The sequence below is a fragment of the Oncorhynchus keta genome, chromosome 37 (genome assembly GCF_023373465.1).
Source record: "Oncorhynchus keta strain PuntledgeMale-10-30-2019 chromosome 37, Oket_V2, whole genome shotgun sequence".
NCBI classification, from domain to species: Eukaryota; Metazoa; Chordata; class Actinopteri; order Salmoniformes; family Salmonidae; genus Oncorhynchus; species Oncorhynchus keta.
Window position 1 is genome coordinate 16,116,047 of NC_068457.1, and position 27,013 is coordinate 16,143,059.

The 27,013-nt window shown below is 43.6% G+C and overlaps 2 protein-coding genes across 7 annotated transcripts in view; both read left to right on the forward strand.

Annotated features, from left to right (window-relative positions):
- LOC118370000 (xin actin-binding repeat-containing protein 2-like) overlaps positions 1-2,751 on the forward strand; it is a 56,579-nt gene extending 53,828 nt beyond the window's left edge. For both annotated transcript variants that reach the window (XM_035754755.2, XM_052499266.1), the window contains 2 exons: positions 2,382-2,515; positions 2,613-2,751. In XM_035754755.2, the coding sequence (XP_035610648.2) occupies positions 2,382-2,476 (95 nt within the window). In that variant the 3' untranslated portion in view covers positions 2,477-2,515; positions 2,613-2,751. The remainder of the gene's footprint in view (positions 1-2,381; positions 2,516-2,612) is intronic.
- Positions 2,752-6,914: 4,163 nt separating this feature from the next.
- Positions 6,915-27,013, forward strand: part of LOC118370253 (beta-1,3-galactosyltransferase 1) — a 126,092-nt gene continuing 105,993 nt past the window's right edge. For 4 of the 5 annotated variants that reach the window (XM_035755182.2, XM_035755184.2, XM_035755180.2 and 1 more), the window contains exon 1: positions 6,915-7,035. The gene's annotated coding sequence lies outside the window, so the exon portion shown is untranslated. Of the gene's footprint in view, positions 7,036-12,240; positions 12,431-27,013 lie in introns of those variants that run through there. The other variant, XM_052499267.1, reaches the window with a different exon arrangement.

The window sequence follows — 27,013 nt, forward strand, 5'->3', positions numbered from 1 at the left end:
GGGTATGATCTTTGACCTTCTGTAACTTTCTCACTCATCATTATTCACAATTCATTCAAGATCATCTGTAATCCGTAGTCATTGCGTGCTAGGAATATGGGACCAAATACTAAATGTTTGACTACTTTAATTATTTATTTAAGAATCTTTAGGTGTTTTTTTTTGAGAAAAAAGTATTACATGTTAAAACAAAATATCTTTCTCTGAGCAATTGTATTAGTTTAAAATTATATAATTAAAAAAAAAATGTTTAGCATACAATAGAGCTCAGCATTTGAATTCTGTATTTTATACAGTCATTATTGCTGATCTTTATCAAGGGTTAACATAACCGCTCCATATGTAGGGTGCACTGCTAAACGCATAACACACTATGCTAATTCCCCCCAAAATCTGTGTTTATAAAGGGTGACATGACGAATGCTTATTGGTAGGGACCGGACGATACCAGTATTGCGATACACATTAGTATAATGGCAAGGAAACATAATTGAAAGCTGATTCAATTTCTTCAGGAAAACATCCTTTATGTTGGAAACAAACATCATTATGTCGTCAACCAGTCACATGTGTTTATGGTCCAAGCTATAGCACACAATATTTTAAATACAGCAGATTTTTTAAGGACCAGCGTGCGTGGTCTGCTTCGTGTTTTCATTTTTGCCATGTAAAAAAATATTGCGATATTGGTATCGTCACAGCCCTACTATTTAGGAGGCAATTCTGATGGTGACATTACTTGTCTTCAGGAAAGCCCTCAACGAGGGCCTTAAAAGGGGATAGAAAGCAGACAACCGGTATTATAACACCTACCACCAAGTCACATCGTTCTCAGTGCCAAAACGTACAGACAGACATGTGGACACAGTCACCACTTATAGTCATACACGCAAATGTTTGATTGGCATAGGTAGGCCACATGGTGTATGCTACAGATTTACTTTAACATTGCCTTGTTGTACATACCTTGCATGAAGAGGCCTCCATCTACGCCACAAAAAGCATTGCCGATCTGATGTCACACACCCTATCACACCTAAAGTAACCAATCATTCCCGATACTACCTTTATAATACGGTAGATTAATTTAGATCACACTCATGACTACTTTGGGTAGTGCTTTGTCATACTCCCTTTAAAGTGACACACCTATTGACATTCATAACACACCTAAAAAGATCTTGCTGCATCATGCTTGGTTAATTCCTATTGGAACCAATGCATCTGAACTACATTAGGTTAGCTATAGGAATCTTGGCTTTAGACATTCGTAAAACACAGATGCATGCTGAATAAGTGTGTTTACAGGCCTCTGACATGTGGTCTCATACACTTACAGCTATTAACAGCCAAGTTAATTCTCCTGTTATTGACCTCTTCTTTTATCTGTTATAAACAGATCAAAGAAGACGCAGGAGAAGAGGTTTTGGAAAAGAAGGTCATCTGTTTTTTGAAAATGAATAGGAAACCCTTATACCCTTGAAATTAGCAAGGCTAAACGGCCTGAACAATACCTTGTTAGATAACTAGCTTAGCTATTATTTCAAAATACCCTACCCGCTAACTAGCCAAATAGAAATTCCACGAGGCTTGTTTTCTTCCAAATTATAACTAGATAAAAAGTCCCGTTAATGTGTCTGGGTGAACAATTATGTTACAGAAGTGTTATTTTAACGTACAATCAGTATCGGAACCCGCAATCATCATCATTAACATACAATCATCATCATTAACATCAGCACAAACGCCATCTTTATGAGGCCTACTTAGCTTAGCTTGGTAACATCTGTGTGTCGGTGTGTGTTATTTCTGTCTTGGTTAAGTCACATTTGGCAATGCAGCCTACTATACATAGGGAGATGCTCCCGAGTGGCGCAGCAGTCTAAGGCACTGCATCTCAGTGCTCGAGGCGTCCCTACAGACCCTGGTACGATCCCGGACTGTATCACAACCATCCGTGATCGGGAGTCCGATAGGATGGCGCACAATTGGCACAGCGTTGTCTGGGTTAGGGGAGGGTTTTGCCGGGGTAGGCCGTCATTGTGAAACTCATTTGACTGATTTGTCTAGTTAAAAATAAAGGTTAAAAAAAATGGTAGACTCTGTCACCTTTTCTACACCCTTTATAGAGTATGGAATTAACAGATTTGTGAAGCATCTGTGTAGTGCTTGGCAAGATGTTACTGTATGTAAGCTATATAAAGCCTTCATAATTTGTAGTTTGTTTCAAGTGGGAACATTTTTTTGTGATTTCATAAATGACTTACAGTCCAGTAGGTTTCGTAATAATGACAAATGATTAACTAATAGTGTTGTCGCTTTGTTTGTTTTTACTGAAAAGGTCCATAAAAGAAGGCACTAACGCCATCTTTCTCTTGCAGAAAATTCGAGTTCCAGCGTCCGAACTGTGCACGGTGTGTCGGAAGAGGGTGTATCCTCTGGAGTGTCTGGTCGCAGACAAACACAATTTCCATAAAAACTGCTTCCGCTGTGAGCACTGCAGTGGCAAACTAAGGTAAACCACAAACTTTGACTTATAACCCGTACAAATAATAACAACTATCTTATTTCAAATGTTGTGTCTGAATAGTTACAACATTTGTCTTTCTCAGCCTTGGCAACTACGCCTCTCTCCATGGACGAATGTACTGCAAGCCCCACTTCAACCAACTGTTCAAGTCCAAAGGAAATTATGACGAAGGATTCGGACAGAAGCCTCACAAAGACCTTTGGAGTGCTAAAAATCAAGAGTATTCCATTGAAAATGAAAAGACTAGGCTAAAATCACCGTCCCCTGAAAAACTAGATTCCAGAAATTCCACAGCTAGGAGCAGTGTCAGTTCGACAAAGATAGAGGTACCACCTCCACAGGAAAAGGAAGTGAGCAAATCACAGGATGAAAACAAAAAGCCCACTAGTAAGATTGCGGTTGTATGGCCCCCTCAGAATGATTCTCCCAAGAAAGTGTTCATGATGGAGGACGAGGTGAAGCTGGTTAAACCCTCATGGCCCCCCCAGGATAGCTCTCCACATACTGACACCGATGCCCATAAAAGCCAGATCAATGAACCTTCTTTAAACGACAGCCCTGCTATAAAAACACAAAATTGTTCTCAAGAAACTGCATGCGAAAGTGCCGTTGTAACTGTAGAAACTCCAGCACAGAAGAAGGCTTTGACCACTCCTGTAGACCTAGTAGAGGTAACAGACATTACTCCAACCCATGAACCCCCAAGAGACGGTGGCATAGAGGTAGCTGGGAAAGTGGAAGCCAATGTGGAAGTGACACGCGAGGTGAACGAGGAAGGAGCTGTGGAAGGTGGGAATGTGACAGAAAAAGATGAAAAGGAAAGTGGAGAGAAGGTAGAGGATGTGAGAGTAAATGGGCATAGCGGGGAGGCTGAGGCAGAGAACCCTTATAAAGAGGAGAAGGAGAAACTCGATAAAGTAAATGGGAGTGAGGAGGTTAAGGTCAAGGTCACAGTGATAGATGGTGAGGCATCAGGTGAGGCAGCAGTAAACGCAAACTCCAACAACAACAATAACGGACTATTATTATTTGACCATGAACCAATGATCAAAATGCTTGATGACTACAAAATGGGAGAAAGAGATTTCATACTTCAGTCCACAGAACCAGCTGCTGCCGAAAGCGACTTTAAGGAGGGCATATTCGGGGATGAAGAACTAAAATGGATGCCAACCGACGTTATAGACACGGCACAGAGGGATGACGCTTTTGTGCCAATGGGTGCCAAATGTATGGAGGCCACAGACGACAGTCTAGGTAAACATGTCTTCACAGAGGCGACTCAGAGTACATTTTCTTTTGAAGCGGAACCAAAGATTAGCACCTCTAGCTTCCTGGAGGACATTTTTGCTGGGCTCGATAACAGTTCCATCCTCCTGTCTGATTTCAAGTCTGACCTCTTCAGTGAGTCTGTCAGTGAGAGGCCCTTGGTGTCATCTCTGGACGACCTTTTGGATTTTGGAATGGAGTCAAGAGGAAACACAGAGAAACCCAAAGACGGGCGGAACGGGGATGAACCGCTTGACAGCTTTGCCATGAAGGATGTCTGTGCACAGGGGATAAGCAACATGCTGTGGAAAGATGATTATGACTCGCTGTCAGTGGAGGAACAAATCAAGAGGAACAGATATTATGACGATGACGACAGTGACAACTCCTAAATCTGATAACATTTCATCCATATTTTCTAGCACTCAATTAGTTAATTCTGTCCACATACAATCCCTAATTTCATTTCTGTCCGTGGAGAGAAAAATCAAGCTAATATCACAACTTGCCTATAACTATTTTTGTACTGTGTTTTGGCAATGATATCGATGCTCTTTATTACAATATCTTGATTTGATCTTGCTGTTTAAAAGCACCTGGTGTGCCGTTTTTAAAAATTATAAAGGGATTTTCTGTTTCATGTTTTTCTGTATACATTGATTCTGATATTTTAAAATCATCAAAACAGAACCTATTCATGTTTTGCAATACATTCATTATAATTTCTTGCTACAGTATAATGGTTTTCGATTTGCTTGGTTTGTTGGAATGAATGTCTGTGAGGTTTAATCTTCTGAGTCTGATTAAAGATGATTTACTTTTCCTATTCTATTGTTTCTACATTAGTAATGTAGTTATTAATAAAGACTTGACATGTTTCTGGTACATTACATTTTAATCAGTGGGGGAAGAGATACTAAGGTAAACATTGTGTGTAGAGGTGTAGTTTGGTCTACGGTCTGTATGGTTGGCCAGCTGAGATCTCTTAAGTTAGAGCCATATTGAATTTCCATTGAGGGAACCAGAGGGTTGTAGGAGGAATACAGATTTTAACATGTACAGTGCCTTCAGAAAGAATTCATACCCCTTGACTTATTCCACATTTTGTTGTATTACAGCCTGAATTCAATAAATAAATAAATATATATATATATATATATATATATATATATATATATATATATATATATATATATACACATATATATATATATATATATACATATATATATATATATATATATATATATATATATATATATATATATATATATATATATATTTGTCTCACTCATCTACACACTACCCCATAATGACAAAGTGAAAACATGTTTTTAGAAATGTTTGCTAATTTATTGAAAATTAAATACAAAAATATCTAATTTACATAAGTATTCATACCCCTGAGTCAATAAATGTTAGAATCACCTTTGGCAGTGATTACACCTGTGAGTCTTTTGGGGTAAGTCTCTAAGAGCTCTGCACACCTGGATTGTACAATATTTGCCCATTATTCTTTTTTAAATTCTTCAAGCTCCATCAAGTTGATTGTTGATATTGCTAGACAGCCATTTATAAGTCTCGCCATAGATTTTCAAGACGATTTAAGTCAAAACTGTACCTAGGCCGCTCAGGAACATTCAATGACATCTTGGTAAGCAACTCCAGTGTAGATTTGGCCTTGAGTTTTTAGGTTATTGTCCTGCTGAATGGTGAATTTGTCTCCCAGTGTCTGTTGGAAAGCAAACTTAAACAGTTTTTTCTCTAAGATTTTGCCTGAGTTATAGATGTTTCTTTTTAGATATTATAGATATTCTGTTTCTTTTTATCCTACAATGCTCTTTAGTCCTTGCCGATGACAAGCATACCCATTACATGATGCAGCCACCAGCATGCTAGCATGCTTGAAAATATGAAGAGTGGAACTCAGTGATGTGTTGTGTTGGATTTGCACCAAACATAGCGCTTTGTATTCAGGACAAAAAGTTTTAAAAATGCCAATTTTTTTTTGCAGTATTACTTTAGTGCCTTATTGAAAACAGGATGTTTTGGAATATGTTTTATTCTGTACAGACTTCCTTCTTTTCACTCTGTCATTTAGGTTAGTATTGCGGAGTAACTACAATGTTGTTGATCCATCCTCAGTTTTCTCATATCACAACCATTAAACTCTGTCACTGTTTTAAAATCACCATTGGTCTCATGGTGAAATCCCTGAGCGGTTTCCTTCCTCTCTGGCAACTGAGTTAGGAAGGACGCCTGTGACTTTGTAATGACTGGGTGTATCGATACACCACCCAAAGCCTGATTAATAACTTCACCGTACACAAAGGGATATTCAGCATCTGTTTACACATCTACCAAATCGGTGCCCTTCTTTGCAAAGCATTTAAAAACCTCCCTGCTCTTTGTGATTGAATCTGTGCTTGAAATTCACTACTTGATTGAGGGACCTTAAAGATAATTGTATGTTTCAGGGTACAGAGATGGGTAGTCATTCAAAAATCATGCTACCCACTACTATTGAACACGGAATGAGTCCATGCAACTTATTATGCGATTTGTTAAGCACATTTTACATTCTGAACTTATTAAGGCTTGAGCTAACGAAGAGGTTGAATACTTGACTAACATTTCAGCTTCACATTTTTTATTGATTGCAAAACGTTTCTACAAGCAAAATTCCACTTTGACATTATGGTATATCAATTTTAATATTCAGGCTGTAACACAACAAAATGTGGAAAATGATAAGGGGTGTGAATACTTTCTGAAAGCACTTTAGGGCTCTGTCACCCTAACATAGCATGGCCTCACTGTGAAGTCGAGTCATGAGTTAATTTAGCCTAAAACTGTCTAATTCCAATTATCTGTTATGAGTAGCATCATATCCATGCAAACTCTACAAAAAACACATTAGCCTACCTCAAACTTCTCAGCTTCTGCAGTGCAATTCCTTGAAGCCTTCGGTCATGCATTGCAAATGTGTTTGGTGGCAATGTCAGTCAACCTTGCTAAAGAAAGTAGAATCCTCACTTCCAGACAGATTGATTGGCTACTATTCATTTCGCAAATAATCCTGATTGGACAGCTCTCTTGTCAGCTGCAGTACCGCATACAGTCACTATCATGTCTCCCCCACTCCTTTCTTGCGGTGAGATCAGATGCAGAGCCCAGCGCAGGACGGACACAGTTTCAGCACCTCTTGTCTTGGTGGGATGTAGACAACTAGACCGGTAGGTTGAAATGCTTTGTAAACTGAATCCTATTGCTGCTATTTGTGTTTGTCCAGTGGCGACAGCCCGCAACAGTTTACTGGACACTTGGTACAAGCTTTCGTCGTCATTCAGCCTTTTTATTTCGTGCATGCGACTACTTTGTGGTTAGATTAGAATCGTTTTATAGTGACAGTGCAAACCATTCGGTCGCCTCTTCTTTGTGTTTAGAAATGCATCGTCGTTCGCTATTGTCCTATTGGCTTTGCCCTCTGATGCACCGTCCGGGACTCCAAAGGAATGTTCTGTACTGAAGAGTGCGTCTCACATTAGCAGTGATGCTGCGATGTTTTGTGGTCCAGAATTGTCGGCAGATTTGATGTAAACTACGGCTTTGATGCAAAGCGATCCAAATAGCTATGAGTTGAAACCCTTGTATTGCTGCGCTTGAAGTTAATTGCGCAAGGCTAGCCTACATGTTTATGTCATTTTGAACTTCATGTCATATTGTTGTTTGTTGATATAGTCTATCATACTGAGCACATGCCTCGGGAACAAGTCCACTAGCACTTACTGTATGTCATCCACATACTACAGGGCGTTCAGAATAGGGACATACATTAATATACAACTACTCTTTTAAATACCACACATCGGCTACACTAACAGGATATTTTACTCAGAATCTCCCTCATCAAATGGGAACCTATAAGCCTAGGGAGGCAAGAATTCATGTTATTTAAAAAATAAACATGAATTATGAATGGTTTCTTAATATCGACTTTGCATAGGCAAAATATATAAAAGTATATTCCCTTTTTACGTATTGATTTTCATATTACGTTTTGGTGATAGCATCTGTTTTTTGACATGATGGTGCACCAGCCACATCACACCATTGAGATGAAAATATAATTGCTATACTTGGAAAAAGCCTTTAATTATATCATAGGGGAGGAGAGGATGAACAGTGTTGATAGAGGCATCTGTTTGCAGTAAGTAGGTTCAATGCACTTGTTCTACAACAATGACCTTGCACATACAAAGCCAATAACTGCATGTGGACAACAAATGTTACATACCCAACAGTAGGTCGTTGATTTGTTTACTGTCCAGGACTAGCGTATCGCCACTGTTTACAATTTAGTTGTAGTATACACAAGCATGACAACGTTAAATCAAAGCAAGACTGAACCTCCTCCGTTTATAGAACGGTTGATTGTAGCCAATAGGGCATAGTGACCATTTAAGCTGCAGCGTCTTGTCATTCTGTGAAATCTATTGGCAGAGACTTATTCTGACAGAGCCTTTGTGGGGCGAAACGCCATAGATCTCACGCCGTAGGCTTTTTCACTGTGCGACTGATCCTCTTTTGGAATTACACTGCTGCTTGAACTTGCTACATTAATACTTTTCACACACTTGCTTGTCAGAAAGTAATGCTGTAGCAAGAAGTATAGTCCGTCTTGTGTAAGCGCAGCCTCTCTCTGTCTCTCGACCTTACAGTGCCTGTTCGCTAATTCCCCTGGTCCTGCCAAAATTCCCTCATTTAAACCCGCGTTCTGGCATCCTACCAGTAACTGATATGTTATGGGTGAAAAAAAATGTCCCATTTCATTTCAAACATCCTCAGTGCCCCTTTTATCTAATTTGACAAGAAAGGCAGCAGTTGAATCTCAATTAAACAATGACATATCAAAACGGGTATCTTAGACATATGGAAGCTTTAAATGAGGAGAACAATGAAGGTTGTGGAAGAGAAGAGACAGAGGAGGGGTCTTTATATGTACAAGGGATTGAGAACACTTTGACTGATCTCAATAATATCACACTCCTCACAATTAATTGCCTATTCTTCTCTACTGCATAGAAAGATTACGGTTCCTTCAATAGAAATCATGGGCTATAATCAAAGCGAAAGCGTCTTGGCTGTACCCTACAGTCTATTTTCACGTTTGCATTACCTTAGTGGTTCGAGCGTTGGACTAGTAACCGGAAGGCGTTGGACTAGTAACCGGAAGGTTGCGAGTTCAAACCCCCGAGCTGCGAGTTCAAACCCCCGAGCTGACAAGGTACAAATCTGTCGTTCTACCCCTGAACAGGCAGTTAACCCACTGTTCCCAGGCCGTCATTGAAAATAAGTGTTCTTAACTGACTTGCCTGGTTAAATAAAGGTAAAATTAAAATATCACAAACCCTCTTATCTATAAATAGCTACTTACCTTTTACCGTCATGTCCCGTTGACACTGGCGAGGAGAAGCGCAATTGTACCCTGTGTATTAACTCTCTGAGGGGCATTTGATTGCGTGTTTATGGCCCTTCTCTCCACTGGCTACTTGCTTAAGATTCATTGTATGCGTTGTTCCATTCGTGTAGGGAACATGTAGGTCTACATCTAGGATGTATTTGACTTGAGAAATTGATTCTTTGAAATAAACACTTCAGAACAATGCAACAGTGTACTGCCACAGTTCTAATGGAATTGAATATTGAATGCTCTTTTAGCCACAGGGATAATAAAATATCCAAGTGCTACATATTCTTAATTACACTTGTGTGCTGTGGTGGAATGATATTTATAAGAATCTACAAGGTTAATAGTTAATTCAGGAGATAAACACAATGTGACAGTGATGGATGGCATCGATAAGAGAGCAATATAAATGTGAATTGCAAAATAGATTATTACGCTGTTCCCAGGTCATGTGCACTTCAGCGTTTGTTTGTTTTCTTTCATATCAAAACAATTTAATAGGAAAATCTGTGTCGCGGTAAACTTTTTTTTTTTTTAATTCTCAGGGGAATATTTCTCTTTCAAGTCTAACCGGCCTGAGCTTGTCAAATGCCTATCTTCTTTCGTCCAAACAGAGTCCGCTTGAAACAGCTGCCATTTTATTAACACCCTGTGGATGTGTGTATATTGGGTCAGTATTTGGGATTGTTTTAGTTGAAGGCCTTTTAAAAGCCTGCTATATGGCAGGTTGGTTTAGTAAGGGGCCTAGCAGGAGCATAAACTCTCCCTGTAAAGTGCCTTCCTCTGTTTACAATAAATACAGTGTACCCCTTCCATATGAATTAATATGACTTAGAGTGTCATATATTTTACTATTCTATTCCTGTCCCCATTGGAGAAAACGTTTTGGTTCCAGATAGCACTCTTTTGGGAAAGGGTTCTACATGGAAACCAACAGGCCTCTACCTGGAACCAAAAAGGGTTCTTCAAAGTGTTCTCCATGAGTATAGCTGTAGAACCCTTTTAGGTTCTAAAATAGCACCTTTTTATCTAAGACTTTACCTGTAGTCTGTTGGCTATATATTATTTGTGTGACCACATTTTTGTGGGACTATATTGTGCCTAAAGCAATAGTTCACTTGTTTTACCAAAATACTCTATGTGTTTTTGCTGGTAATGTCAATTGTGTTGGTATAGCATGCATAAAAGGCACTAGTCTTGTGTAGTGTTAATATGAACCACAGTACAGCTATAATACAATTCCTCACATTTCCATTAGTGATTTTCAATCTCCAAGCGTCTCCAACATTTTCATGCTGATGTGATTTGACCTGTGCTGTCCTCCTCTATACAGAGTCACTAACAAATGCAACTGTACATTTCATCCGTCTCACTCAATGCTCGGCCTTGATCATCTTTGTCATTGCCATCCAGAGTTTTTTGGATCACTAGATAATCCCTTTAGCTATGACAGTAACACATGGCTCCCATCCTGCTTGTGCTTTCCAAGGCCCAAATGTGACAGCAGCACACAGTCAGTCAACCACAGTGACACCATTTTAATGTTTGATTTGATTTGACTCATGCATAAAATAGGCAAGCTAGATACATTTGTTGATGTTTAGCAGACACTTATCCAGAGCGACTTACAGTAAGCAGTTAGTGCATACAATTTCGTACTGGTCCCCCATGGGAATCAAACCCACAACCCTGGTGTTGCAAGCTCCATGCTCTGCCAACTGAGCCACAAAGGACCACAACACTGTGTTGTATACCAAAGTGCATGCAACACCAGTGATTAGGAAGGTACAGACTCAAATTGATTGTGTTTTACAGTATGTGAATGGTTGTTTTATCAGTGATTTAAGCAAAGCCAAGCTATAGACACAAGCATTCTCCACCATATTTGTTTACAAGAATGGCAAATGGCCCTGAATGGCAAACACAGCGTTGTTATCCTCCGTAAGCATCCTAATGGCAGACGTCCACATTCATTCTCTGTGAAACAATTGAACAGCGTGTGATGTGATGCGAACGTGTCGGAGCGGAGCCAATCGGCTGTCACGCCAAAAATCACAAACACATCCGAGGTTGATGAGGTGAGCTACCGCCATCGGAAGAATTGTGAGCAATGCGATGTCTAATGAACGCAGCGACACAAACTCAGTCCATTAGCTTTCCCAGTAAAATCCAACGGCTGATTATGTGGGGGAGCTAAACTGTAAACTTGCAGTTGCAGTCTTCCTTTAAGTGCTTTAGCCAGTATGTGAGGACCTTTAGGACAAAGTTCCTCTTTAACACGTCCTTGGAGCTCGTAGAGCTGGTATCACAGTGTTCGGCAGCCAATCTGGGACAAGAGATAAAGAGAAGGCAAGCACACCATGATTCCACCCCATCAGCAGCATCAGCAGCCGCAGCCCACTTTGTTTTCTGCAGCCCTGCCTCCACCACAGCTGGGACTGAATGCCCGACTCTGGTCCGTGCTCTGCGGTGTCGGTGTGTGGATCTACAGTACATGAGCAGCCTACAGAGCATAGGCCACCACACCATTGTTAGCTGTGAGAAGGGAAGAGCTCCAAGCTCTGAGAGTTTCTCATCGGTCTCGGATATAATTTGGTTCTGCTGAAGGGCCTTTGTTGGTTTGCCAACCTGGCCACTGGAGGCGGACGGCTCCCAGCCTCCCTGGTCAAGTGGATGATTGGATTTGCGCTGCAGTAGTCATACAAGAGAGGGGCTTCAGGGGGATGGGCGGTCCCCTCGCTGCCTACTTGTGTTAAACTTTGGCAAGTGCCCTTTTTCCAACAATAGTAGTTGTTGAATCTGCTCCTATATTGCCATTATGTAGAAGCTGCTATGTCCCACTCACACCACATACATTATGTCTCTGGTCCGGTGCCATTTAGAAGGGGGGTCAGGCTCAGTGCGCCATTAGAACCATTTAAGCTCTTAATTGTTTTTTTTAATCCTCCTAGAACACAGCACGACTCCAAACTCATGATGGGCCTGGGTTAGAGGTTGAGAGACTGAGAGACTGAGAGAAAGGGAGGATGAGGAAGAGGAGGCTTGGTCCATACACTTAACTTTGCCTATCTGAAGCCATGTACAGACCACGATAGCCCCCAGATGTCACATTGAAGGATTATGGCTTGTTGGAAGGACATGCTACATTTAGATGGGACAAGGTAACCTTGTTCACATTGTTCATTCTAGTCTGTTTCCACGCTGTGAGTCTGTGAACAAAACAATATAACAGCTCAGTGGACTACAATGTTCCATTTGAATACTAATTTGTTCACTCCAATAGGCTATGTACTATACAGGAGGTTGGTGGCACCTTTATTGGGGAGGATGGGCAAGTGCTAGTGGCTGGAGCGGAATAGGTGGAAAGGTATCAACAACATCAAACACATGGTTCCTTTGTGTTTGATGCCATTCCATTCGCTCCGTTCCAGCCATTATTATGAGCCGTCCTCCCCTTAGCAGCCTCCACCGATGCACTAGTCTGATTGTTTATACAGTATATAGAATGGAGTAGACCTAACAGTATTTTTTATTGCAAACAGTAATTAGATACAGACCACGCATGTTTCATTTTTCCTCTGAGATCTGCATGTCAATTTGACATTTGCCTTCCTCTCAGAATTATGCCTCTCAAATTGATTTTGAAGGGAGGCAGGTTTAATATGGAACTGTCTGATCCCTGGCTTATCCCGATGGTCACATGACCTACTAGTACTAGGGGATTTAAACACTCTATGAATCAGAGGTGCTCTTTAAAGGCTTTGACTGACTTTGAAATGAACCAAAAAATTGAAGATCACTTAAAAAAAACATTGACTCATCTCATTTGCTCCACTAGACTCCACTAGTCCAGTCTTCTGTGAGGAAGAAAATTAATAAAATATTTATTAGGGATCCATTAGTTCCTGCCAAGGCAGCAGCTACTCTTCCTGGGGTTTATTATGGATCCCCATTAGTTCCTGCCAAGACAGCAGCTACTCTTCCTGGGGTTTATTATGGATCCCCATTAGTTCCTGCCAAGGCAGCAGCTACTCTTCCTGGGGTTTATTATGGATCCCCATTAGTTCCTGCCAAGGCAGCAGCTACTCTTCCTGGGGTTTATTATGGATCCCCATTAGTTCCTACCAAGGCAGCAGCTACTCTTCCTGGGGTTTATTATGGATCCCCATTCGTTCCTGCCAAGGAAGCAGCTACTCTTCCTGGGGTTTATTATGGATCCTCATTAGTTCCTACCAAGGCAGCAGCTACTCTTCCTGTGGTTTATTATGGATCCCCATTAGTTCCTGCCAAGGCAGCAGCTACTCTTACATCACACATAAAACAAAAGATAAAACAGTACATCATAAAACATTACATATCTACAATACAAAAGGTATAATACCACCATACAACATTATTTCAAGGTACGTGTGTGTAGAGGGCTAGCTTTTGTGTGCTTATGCGTGTGTGTGTACTAGAGGTGTTGGCAATACGACCGCAGAAAGGGTCTCCGCAGTCTGTAGGGCCGTAGGGAGACCTGGCAAAGGGGGGAGACGACAGGACTTAGAAAACCGATCCACAACAACCAGGATCGTGGTGTTGCCCTGTGACGGAGGAAGATCGGTCAGGAAGTCCACCGACAGGTGTGACCAAGGCCGCTGTGGAACGGGAAGAGGGTGTAATTTCCCCCAGGGCAGGTGCCTAGGAGCCTTGCACTGAGCGCACACCGAGCAGGAGGAAACATAAACCCTCACGTCCTTGGCCAAAGTGGACCACCATTACTTCCCACTAGGCTTCGCACCGTCCTACCCATGCCCGGATGACCAGAGGAGGGGGACGTGTGAGCCCACCAGATCAATCTGTCACGAACATCAAACAGAACGTACACCCATCCAGCTGGACACTGAGGTGGAGTAGGCTCGATGTCCGCATCAACCTCCCATACCACCGGTGCCACCAGACAAGAGGCCGGAAGTATGGGAGTGGGATCGATGGACCGCTCCTCTGCATCATACAATCGTGACAGTGCGTCCACCTTAGTGTTCTGGGAACCCGGTCTGTATGACATAGTAAACTGAAACCGGGTGAAAAACATTGCCTGGCGAGGGTTCAATCTCCTCACCGCCCGGATGTACTCTAGGTTACGGTGGTCAGTCCAGATGAGAAAAGGGTGTTTAGCCCCCTCAAGCCAATGTCTCACACCTTCAGAGCCCTGACGACAGCCAACACCTCCCGGTTCCCCACGTCATAGTTTCGCTCCGCCGGGCTGAGCTTCCTCGAAAAGAAAACACAGGGGCAGAGCTTCGGTGGCGTACCCAAACGCTGTGAAAGCACGGCTCCAATCCCAGCCTCGGACGCGTCCACCTCCACTATGAATGCCAAAGAGGGATCCGGATGGGCCAGCACGGGAGCTGAGGTAAACAGAGCCTTCAGGTGACCAAAAGCTCTGTCCGCCTCATCTGTCAACTGCAAGTGCAACGGACTGCTCCCATTACCTTCAGCAGTGAGGTAATGGGAGCAGCCACCTGCCCAAAACCCTGGTTAAACTTCCGGTAGTAGTTGGCAAACCCTAAAAATCGCTGCACTTCCTTTACCGTGGTGGAAGTCGGCCAATTACGCACAGCTGCAATGAGGTCACACTCCATCACCAACCCCGATGTGGAAATACGATATCCTAGGAAGGAGACGGCCTGTTGGAAGAACAAGCATTTCTCCGCCTTGACGTACAGGTCTTGCTCCAACAGTCGCCCTAGTCCTCTGGGACACATGCGCGGCGCGTGTAGCGGAATATATCAGAATGTCATCGATATAAACCACCACACCCTGCCCGAGCAGGTCCCTGAGAATCTCATCTACAAAGGATTGGAAGACTGCTGGAGCATTCTTCAACCCCTATGGCATGATGAGGTACTCATAATGGCCTGATGTGATACTAAATGCTGTCTTCCACTCATCTCCGTCCTGGATACGCACCAAGTTATACGTGCTCCTGAGATCCAGTTTTGTGTAGAAGCGTGCCCCGTGAAATGACTCAATCGCCATGGCGATGAGAGTTAGCGGGTAACTGTACCCCACTGTAATGTAATTTAGACCTTTATATTCAATGCACGGGCGCTGACCTCCCTCCTTCTTCTTCACAAAAAAGAAACTCGAGGAGGCAGGTGATGTGGAGGGCCGAATGTACCCCTGCCCCAGAGATTCAGAGACATATGTCTCCATAGCCACCGTCTCCTCCTGTGACAGGGGATACACGTGACTCCTGGGAAGTGCCGCGTCTACCAGGAGATTTATCGCACAATCCCCTCGTCAATGAGGTGGTAATTGAGTCGCCTTCTTTTTGCAGAAGGCGATAGCCAAATCGGCATATTCTGAGGGAATGAGCACGGTGGAGACTTGGTCTGGACTCTTCACCATTGTACCACCTATGGAGACTCCTACACACCTGCCTGAGCACTTTTCTGATCACCCCTTCAGAGCCCTCTGTTGCCACGAAATCTTGGGGTTGTGACAGGCCAACCAGGGTATCCCCAGCACCATGGGAAACGCAGGTGAATAAATAAGAAGAGACTAATTCTCTCCCCATGACCCCCCTGCGTAACCATGTCCAGTGGAGCTGTGGCCTCCCTGATTAGCCCTGACCCTAATGGTCGGCTATCCAAAGAGTGGGAAAGGCTGATCAACCTGAACAAGAGGGATCCCTAGACTAGAAGCAAAAACACGGTCAATAAAATTCCCCGCTGCGCCTGAATCTACAAGCACCTTACCCTGGGAATGAGGGGCCAATTCAGGAAAAGCAATCAACACATACATGTGAGCAACAGGGGACTCTGGGTGAGTCTGGTGCCTACTCACCTGGGGTGCCCGAACAGTGCCCTGCCCGTCATCTCGACTCCCAGAAAAGCTCCTCCTGCACCGGTCAGCGGTGTGCCCCCACCAACAACATCTGGCGCCGGAAAGAGCTCCTCCTCCTGTCGCCCTCGCTGCCGCACTTCCGAGCTCAATAGGTGTTGGAGCAGAAGTGCTGGGGGATGAAACGGACAAAGCCCTTCCGGACGTCCGCTGGTGGCCAGCAAGTTGTCCAGCCAAATAGACATGTCCACTAGCTGGTCCAAGGTGAGGGTGGTATCTCTACAGGCTAGTTCCCTACGGACGTCCTCACGCAAACTACACCTATAGTGATCGATCAAGGCCCTGTCATTCCATCCCGCACCGGTTGGCCAAGGTCCGGAACTCCAGGGCGAAGTCCTGCGCGCCCCTTGTCTCCTGCCTGAGATGAAACAGACTTTCACCCGCCGCTCGGCCCTCCGGTGGGTGGTCGAACACTGCCCGAAAGCTGCGGGGGAACTCTGGGTAGTGGTCCCTCCATCATTCCAGACCACTCCAGGGCCTTGCCTGAGAGGCAGGAGACAAGAGCGTTTACACTCTCACGTCCCGAGGGAACCGGGTGCATTGCCGTTCCCAGACGTTGCAGTACGGCTGTATGTTGTTGCACGCGCTCCTCCATTGATGTAGGGAGAGCGTCTGCTCCTACTGACTCCATCAAGCTGGTGCGGGATTCTGTTGCGTGTGTACTGAAGGTAGGTGAGGAGTCAAACGCAGGAGAGCAGAAATGTCAGTGTAGCGTGTAACTTTTAATCAGGTCCAAAACAAACACAGTCCAGTACAATTGCCCAAAACCCAATGGGAACAAACAGTTCTCATGTAAGGCGTAGAACCACAATGCACCTTACTAAAATCACTACACATGAAAATACACTGAGGCAAGCCTCCACAAGCAACAAGAAAAAATAATCCCGCCCAAACCTAAGCGGGGAAACAGGGTAAATATACACACAGAAATCAAAGCAAATTAAAACCAGGTGTGACAGAACCAAAGCCAAAACAAACGGAAAAGGAAACATGGATCGGTGATGGCTAGTAGGTCAGTGACACCGACCGCTGAGCCGCGCCCGAACAGGGAGCGGAGCCACCTTCGTTGGAAGTCGTGACAGGGGCATATTCAGGGAGGGAGTCAGACTCCCCAGCTACAATTTTGACCCAAAAATGGCTTATTTTGGTACCACTCTGTCCTGTAGATATAGCACGGTACTGGCTTGCCTCATTTTGACTGTTTTCCAAGTAGTTCATTTTACCAAGGATATACAATTCCCTAAGGTGAAGCTAAAATATGTACATTTAGCTCTATATCCAAGCATTCTGGATTTGAGATCATACCCAGGGCTGGATTACCAAACAGGAATGCAAGGTACATGCCCTGTGGCCCCTGATTTCCAGGGGGCCTCTATTTTACTTTTATTTTTCCTTTATTTAACTAGGCAAGTCAGTTAAGACTGCCTAGGAACAGTGGGTTAACTGCCTGTTCAGGGGCAGAACAACAGATTTGTACCTTGTCAGCTCGGGGGTTTGAACTTGCAACCTTCCGGTTACTAGTCCAATGCTCTAACCACTAGGCTACCCTGCCACCCTAACCAAGTAACGTTTTTGTTTTTGGGGGTTGTGTGCCTCCTGGAGGTAACGTTGTATATGTTAGGAAAATGTGTAGAATTGCAGGAGATTTGCTGGAGGCCGGTGCCCCGGGGCCTCAAATGCAGTAGCCCAGCCCTGATCCAACATCTCTCCATTACCAATAAACAGGGGAAGTTTGCATTTTTTGTGGGGGGGTGTATAATCTTTGTTCTTTTGTAACTTTCTCACTCATCATTATTCATGATTATCCATATTCGTGGTTGCATCCACATTAATGTAGAAGTGTTCAGAAACATCTTCTATTCTTATTTACAATAAAAAATGACTACAACATGACATTATGCACCATTCAGTTCCTATTGGGCAAAGCATCATCTGAATCACAAACCCCCCCAAAAAATGCAAATGCATCCAACAAGTTTGTAGAATCACAAGCTTAATGTAATCATTGCGGGCTAGGGAATATGGGACCAAATACTAACATTTTGCATACTTGAATACACTTACATTTACGTGAATTTGTCAAAATGCTTATGATTTTTTTTGTCATCAGGTGAAAATACTCTTACATACTGTGACCTCATGAAATATTTGATCTCAAATCCAAAATGCTTGAGTATAGAGCCAAATTGTGTATATTTACTGTCCCCTGGGAATTGTGGGAAAGAATATCTATGACTTAAGGATGAAGGAATGCTCTGTTATCCCTCCTGAGGGGAATTTGATTGTGTGCACTACTTACATTATTGTCCTTTAATTCATAGTTGTTTTGTATTTGTTTAATCATGTGATGCTACTGTACATATAGAGGTCACCGTTTTCACAGTTTATTCTTGACGAGACCCCCAGTACTGTAGGCATTTGAACATGGATTTGAACATGGGTGTTGAATGTATTGCATTTTGTAGTTTAACAAGGTTTTAAAGAACATCATCTGTTGCGGTCAAAAATAGTAAATCAACCTGACTTGTACTTCAACTGTAATCCAGATATTTGGATTTAGCCATTTCTTAGCAAAGCATCTGTCTCCTTAAGTCCTTATTTTCCTTTCGCAGGCTACACAAAATGTCATTGCTTCATGATAGGGGCGCTGTGATGTGTTGCACACAATATCATCTCTCATTTGTTGAGCCCATGCATATTACATGATGCAGTTGATTACAGTTTCTGGATGATGTTTGTATTTCATAAGCACAGGGCCTTGGATGGGATGATCTCACACAAGGGAAGATACTGGATTATGTCTTGAGTATACGTATTATACATCATGCTTACCACGAGTCGGTAATACTCCAGCAATTTTTTCAGATGTTTATCAGATGCTATCAATGACCTTATGAAAGCAGGAATTCTATTGAATCTGTTCAATGCAACAAGGATAGCTTCCGTGACACACACTATGCTCCCTTGGCCCTTTCCGGGCACCGAAGACGTGGATGTCGATTAAGGCAGCCTTCCGCACCTCTCTGATTCAGAGGGGTTGGGTTAAATGTGGAAGACACATTTCAGTTGAATGCATTCATTTCCCTTTCCTTTTCCTTTCTCACTTTGTCCTGTGCACATTTCAACTTGCTGTCAACTGACCCAGGACCAGTTTATGCATCAGGAGTGGTGTAAAGTACTTAAGCAAAAATACTTGAAAGTCCTACTTAAGTAGTTTTTTTTGTATCTGTACTTTACTATTTACATTTTTGACAACTATTACTTTTACTCCACTACAATCCTAAATAAATAATGTATGTTTTTCCGTGACACCCAAAAGTACAAAATTCTGAATGCTTAACAGGACAGGAAATGGTCCAATTCACACACTTATCAAGAGAACATCCCTGGTCATCCCTACTGGCTCTGATCTGGGAGTGTTGGAGTGTACCTTTGACTGTCCGTAAATAAAATAAAAATGCAAGAAAATTGCGCCATTTGGATTGCCAAATAGAAGTAATTTCAAATGATTTATACATTTACTTCTACTTTTGATACTTAAGTATATTTGTGCAATTACATCTACTTAAACTCAAGTATGACAATTGGGTACTTTTTACACCACTGTACATCAGTACATAAAGCCATTGAGTCTTTCCCGAAACTGAAATATGTGATGAGCCTCCTTTTGATTAAATCTTTGATAGCAAACTCCTTGATCTTCATACAATACTGATTTAATCTCATTGTGCTTAGGAGCATCTGCCAGCGACCCAGAAAAATGGGAAGGGATGGAGTGATTATGATGAGTGATCTGATAACTCCACATGATGGAGAATAAACCAAGCTTAGACTTCAGATGCACATCAATCCCTTTATATTGGCTTGTAGCGAAATATACTTCTGTTCACTGTGCCTTAGCAAAGAATCATTTTTAAAAAATTCTAATAAATTGTGCCATCTGGAATATTCTTTCCTGACATATTCCCAAGCATCTAGCGATGTGTGTCCAAATAACCAATCTCTTATAAATGTTGTTGATAGTTATCATTAGTCTTGATCTACTAAGTTAAAATTATATTATATTTTTCATGTCTCCTGACCCTTCCAGCTAAATTAAGATGAGCTCGTGATTAAGTCTGTGGCGGTCACAAAATGTAGTCAGCTGGTGATTGTCAAGCAAATAACTGTCGGTCTCACGGTAATTGACTGTTAATTACCATAAACACATCCCCTGTTACCACCTGATCGACGAGGGGATTGTGCGATAAATCTCCTGGTAGTCACGTGTATCCCCTGTCACAGGAGGAGACGGTGGCTATGGAGACATATGTCTCTGAATCTCTGGGGCAGGGGTACATTCGGCCCTCCACGTCACTAGCATCTCCAGGCTTCCACACAGAGCCTACAAGCCACTGATGTGGCGATGCCAAATGGCTGTGGGCTACACTAGTTCATTTAGCAGACAAGATTTGCTTAGAATTCCGTGGCATTATTTTATATTATTTTATAGTATAAAGAATACACATGATCTAGTCTTTCTCACAGTCTACAAGTGAAGGCAGACACATCGAGGATGCAACTGTGCATGTTCCTATCCAATTCCGAGGTGCATATTGAAGATATTGGAAGAACTGTACACATTTACTTTTCAACAGCTAATAAAATTATTAGGCCTAACGAACAGCAAAAGCACTAGCCTATCAATCTACTATCCCCCATAGTACAAAAGTCGACCTGTTCTATTCTGTGCAATAAATAAATATTCCAAACATAGTCTGGGACAGTTGTCGGGTGCAATAGATCCCAAATTAATAAAACCACTAGCATAAAAAAAAATGTTTTACTCAATGTGTCTGACGCAATAGATCAGAACTTTTAGCTTAATGGGGACAATCATTGACAAGGACAATGGGGAACAGAGGGGGAACAGAGGGCACATATAATACGAATCACATAATACATACTAATCAGGGGGAATGGGAACCAGGTTTGTGTAATGAGACAAGACAGTCCGGGGTTGGTGGTAAGGTATCCAATTCAGTGATGTCTAGAAGGCCGGTGTCGTAGACCTCCGGAGCTGGTGAACAGAATGAGCAGCAGTACCTGGGGGATCTGTGACAGTACCCCCCCTGACGCGTTGTACCAGCTGGATGACACCGGCCTTGGGGAGGACCACAAGGACGCGGTGTGCGTCGGTCAGGGCGCCAACGGTGAAAATCCCTGGTCAGAGAATCGTCCAGATGTCCACCGCAGGAACCCAGGACCACTCCTCTGGGCCGTACCCCTCCCATTCGATGAGTTACTGGAGATGCCCCACTCGACACCTCGAATCCAGGACTTCACAGACCGAGAACGCCGAACCTCCCTCAATGTCCAGAGGAGGAGGCGGGGCGTCACTGGGTCCAGCCTCAGCGAGGGGACCAGGCACCACTGGCCTGAGGAGAGACACATGAAAAGTCAGGTTAACGCGGTAATCAGCAGGGAGTTGCAAACGGTACCTTACCTCATTAACCCTCCTCGGGACTTTAAACGGCCCCACAAACCGCGGGCTCAGCTCCCTGCAGGGCAGGCGGAGGGGCAAGTTCCGGGTGGAGAGCTAGACCTGGTCGCCTTGACAGAAAACAAGCGCCTCACTGCGGAGGTGGGCATCCCTAGCCAAGGTGGGCCACCAGTACTTCTCAGTCAGGCAGGCGATGGTACAGCTTGTCCCAGGATGACCCGACACAGGCGCCGTGTGTGCCCAGGTAAGGAGACGGTCCCGCACACCCGTGCGATTCTCCGGGCACTATGCATGCTCAGGTGCATCACACCACTGGTGCGATGATATGGGACAGAGGGATGATGGGGGTCTCCTCTCCTCTTCGTCATAGAGGCAAGACAGGGTGTCTGCTTTCACGTTCTTCGAGCCTGGCCTATATAAAAGCGGGAATTGGAAACTGGCGAAGAATAGAGCCCACCTGGCCAGTCTCGGGTTTACCCTCTTCGCTGCCCTGATGTACTCCAGGTTGTGGTCATCCGTCCACACCAGGAAAGGGTGTTTGGACCTCTCCAGCCAGTGCCTCTACGCCTTCAGAGCCTTCTTGACCACCAAGATTTCCCAGTGACCAGAGCCGACTCGTTCCATCCGGTGGAGGCTGCGATGGTCCGGAACTCACAGGCGAACTCCGAGGTGGTCCTAGATCTCTGGTGAAATCGGAGTAGGCGCTCACCCCCCTCTCGGCCCTCCACAGGATGATCAAACACAGAGTGGAAGAGGAAGCGCTCGTCGGACTCAACCTCGGGTCCAGACCATTTCCCAGAACGCTGCACCACAGTCCAGGGCCCGTCAAGGCCAGTCCCGAGATGACGGTGGCAACCCTGTCTCTCCCGGGGGTGGCAGGGTAGCCTAGTGGTTAGAGCGTTGGACGAGTAACCGGAAGGTTGCAAGTTCAAACCCCCGAGCTGACAAGGTAAAAATCTGTCGTTCTGCCCCTGAACAGGCAGTTAACCCACTGTTCCTAGGCAATCATTGAAAACAAGAATTTGTTCTTAACTGACTTGCTGTTACGGTTCTCTTCTATCTCCTCCTCTGAAGAGGAGGTGTAGCAAGGATCGGACAAAAATGCTGCGTAGTTGGTGTTCTTTAATAAAGGAAAAACTCAAACATGAACATAATACAAAACAAACAACGTGAAAAACCGAAACAGTCTATCTGGTGAAAACAAACACAGAGACAGGAACAATCACCCATGAAACACTCAAAGAATATGGCTGCCTAAATATGGTTCCCAATCAGAGACAACGATAAACACCTGCCTCTGATTGAGAATCACTTCAGGCAACCATAGACTTTTCTAGAAAACCGCACTATACCACAATCCCAATACCTACAAAAAAACAAGACTAAACACACCACATAATAAACCCATGTCACACCCTGGCCTGACCAAAATAATAAAGAAAACACAAAATACTTAGACCAGGGCGTGACACTTGCCTAGTTAAATAAAGGTAAAATATATATATATTTTTTAAAGACAGCCTCGGTGTGGAGAGTGAGGTACAGGTAGCATTGCAGAAGGAATCCCTTGCATCTCGCTGGCACACCTTCAAAGTGCTCTGGGCGGGACGGGTATTCCGCGGACCGGCTCAGATAGGATGGAGGCAGGTAGTGGTTGTTTGGGGACTTATGCCGGAACTAGTCCTAGAGAATGGAGGGACTGCACATTCCCCTCCAAACGCAGGATGGTTGCCAGCATGCTGTCCATGGCGCTGCCGAGTCTGGAGAGACAGTCCTCGTGACTTTTTCCCCCTTCTGATGACCAGGTGGCGAATCGCATCTCTGCATGTCTGGCAGACATATCAGTGTGGATGACGGATCACCACCTCAAGCTGAACCTCGGCAAGACGGAGCTGCTCTTCCTCCCGGGGAAGGACTGCCCGTTCCATGATCTCGCCATCACGGTTGACAACTCCATTGTGTCCTCCTCCCAGAGCGCTAAGAACCTTGGCGTGATCCTGGACAACACCCTGTCGTTCTCAACTAACATCAAGGCGGTGGCCCGTTCCTGTAGGTTCATGCTCTACAACATCCGCAGAGTACGACCCTGCCTCACACAGGAAGCGGCGCAGGTCCTAATCCAGGCACTTGTCATCTCCCGTCTGGATTACTGCAACTCGCTGTTGGCTGGGCTCCCTGCCTGTGCCATTAAACCCTTACAACTCATCCAGAACGCCGCAGCCCGTCTGGTGTTCAACCTTCCCAAATTCTCTCACGTCACCCCGCTCCTCCGCTCTCTCCACTGGCTTCCAGTTGAAGCTCGCATCCGCTACAAGACCATGGTGCTTGCCTACGGAGCTGTGAGGGGAACGGCACCTCAGTACCTCCAGGCTCTGATCAGGCCCTACACCCAAACAAGGGCACTGCGTTCATCCACCTCTGGCCTGCTCGCCTCCCTACCACTGAGGAAGTACAGTTCCCGCTCAGCCCAGTCAAAACTGTTCGCTGCTCTGGCTCCCCAATGGTGGAACACACTCCCTCACGACGCCAGGACAGCGGAGTCAATCAACACCTTCCGGAGACACCTGAAACCCCACCTCTTTAAGGAATACCTAGGATAGGATAAAGTAATCCTTCTCACCCCCCTTAAAAGATTTAGATGCACTATTGTAAAGTGGCTGTTCCACTGGATGTCATAAGGTGAATGCACCAATTTGTAAGTCGCTCTGGATAAGAGCGTCTGCTAAATGACTTAAATGTAAATGTAAATGTGATGCTGGACTGTCTCTACGATGGTCGCCAGCTCGGCAGCGCTATTTTTGACTACTTTTACTTTTACACCACTACATACATTCCTTAAGAAAATATTGTACTTTTTACTCCATACGTTTTCCTTGACACCCAAAAGTACTCGTTACATTTTGAATGCTTAGCAGGACAGGAATATAGTCATTTTTGCACTTATCTACAGAACATCCCTGGTCAATAGGGGCAGCGGGAAAGAATACATGTCATCTATGCTCTATTTAAGAGTGGATGGAGGACACTTTTCCTGTGGTTCATTTTCATGCCTATAGAAATGTTACGCAACATGAGCTCATGGGCTCTCATGAAGTGTTTGATTAGATTTTTGAACACATTTGCATTGATGTCAGAGTGATTAGAGGGACAATGGAGTACTGAGTACCAGGTAAGCAAGTTTACTAATGACCATCGGCAGCATCAGAGCTTGGAGAAGCCTAATTGCCGTGGCTAAACAGTGTGGCGGTAATACGGTCAACGCAACAGCCTTACTCATGGTCATTCATTGTTTCTGTCAATTCTTATTTATCTCTTGTACTGCTCTTAGCCTCCTGCTTAAATTGGCAGTTCTTAGAGTAGCAGTATATCCATATCCCAAACCTGTAACTTTTGACAGTGTTCCATCCACCATCATGCAACATATCTCAACTTGAATTCACCATCTGTTCCTCTTGGACATCTTATCACAAGCCATTTACCACCGTGCTACTCTTCACCATTGTTCAACGATAATGCCTCATCCATTATTGACCCCGTACTCTGCCAACAGAGTAGTGGATGTCAGCCCAAATGGAAAAAGGGTTGTGCATATCCGCTACTCATTTGTTGGGCATTTCAGTTTGGGGCATTAAAGACTGGCAGCGGTTGGAGAGAGATCAAAAGAACGGAGGCTACATGCAATCATTTTGTCTCTTAAAAAAGACACCGTCAAGGATGCATGCATCACTCTTCCCAGCGAAACATCAACTGAGAGCCATTAAGCGCACCACCAGTACTTTACAGCCCATGTCTGCTCTGCAGTGTTGATCACAGCTCTGAATCAAAGATGTGGCGGCCACACTGTGATTCTTATAACCACAGAACCAATGGGTTCTGCCGTTTAAAAGTCAAACATACAGCCATTAGGCCAAGCAGCATCTGTTTTACGACAGCTATCTGCTATATTATCCGACATTTCGTTGTTTTTTTGCTTTGTGCTCAACGCTTAGATGTTTGATTGTATCTTTCTCTATGAAACTCTCTCCAATAATTGTTCTCTCTTTTGGGGCATCTTGTTTTCATTATAGACATCATTACTGTTGATGAGGTTTTAGTGAGACAAAGTAACTAATTGCCTGGCTAGCAAAATAGAAAGGAATTGAGGGTAACACCTTACCCAGCGTCATAACATGTTATGACACGGTCATAACCATGTCATAATATGTCATAACTGCAGACATAACGTGTCATAACCTGTCATAGTATGTCATAACTGCAGACATAACGTGTCATAACCTGTCATAATATGGTCATAACACTGTCATGACACATATATTTAGACTTGTTGTGACATATATTATGTCATTAAATGGCTGGTTATGACACTTACATAAGAGTGTCAAAACCCACAAAATCCTACGACACAAGGAAAAACATTACATTACACCACAATTTACCCGTCAACAGTATGTTTATGTTATATAATATAATAATAATAATAATATATGCCATTCAGCAGACACTTTTATCCAAAGCGACTTACAGTCATGTGTGCATACATTCTACGTATGGGTGGTCCCGGGGATCGAACCCACTACCCTGGCATTACAAGCGCCATGCTCTACCAACTGAGCTACAGTTGCACAACATTTTCTGAAATTGACCATAATAAATTAGCATTGTAATTGCACACACATTTATGTGAGACATGCAACTACCCCAATGCTCTGTTGCTGATTACTGGGATGAATGCAGGAGCAGGACAAGTCTCCCTCTTTTTGACTGATAACTGACATAATGGCATGGACGTGATCGGCCTATCTGGCTTATATGATTATGATGGTCATAATGCATCTTGACAGTGTCATGAAGTGTATTTACTTAGTCCAAGTAAAGTGACACAGGATGGTCATAATGCATCTTAACAGTGTCATGAAGTGTATTTACTTAGTCCAAGTAAAGTGACACAGGACGGTCATAATGCATCTTGACAGTGTCATGAAGTGTATTTACTTAGTCCAAGTAAAGTGACACAGGATGGTCATAATGCATCTTGACAGTGTCATGAAGTGTATTTACTTAGTCCAAGTAAAGTGACACAGGACGGTCATAATGCATCTTGACAGTGTCATGAAGTGTATTTACTTAGTCCAAGTAAAGTGACACAGGATGGTCATGATGCTTCTTGACAGTGTTATAATGTGTATTTTCTTAGTCCAAGTAAAGTGACACAGGATGGTCATGATGCTTCTTCACAGTGTCATAAAGTGTATTTACTTAGTCCAAGTAAAGTGACACAGGATGGTCATAATGCATCTTGACAGTGTCATGAAGTGTATTTACTTAGTCCAAGTAAAGTGACACAGGATGGTCATAATGCATCTTGACAGTGTCA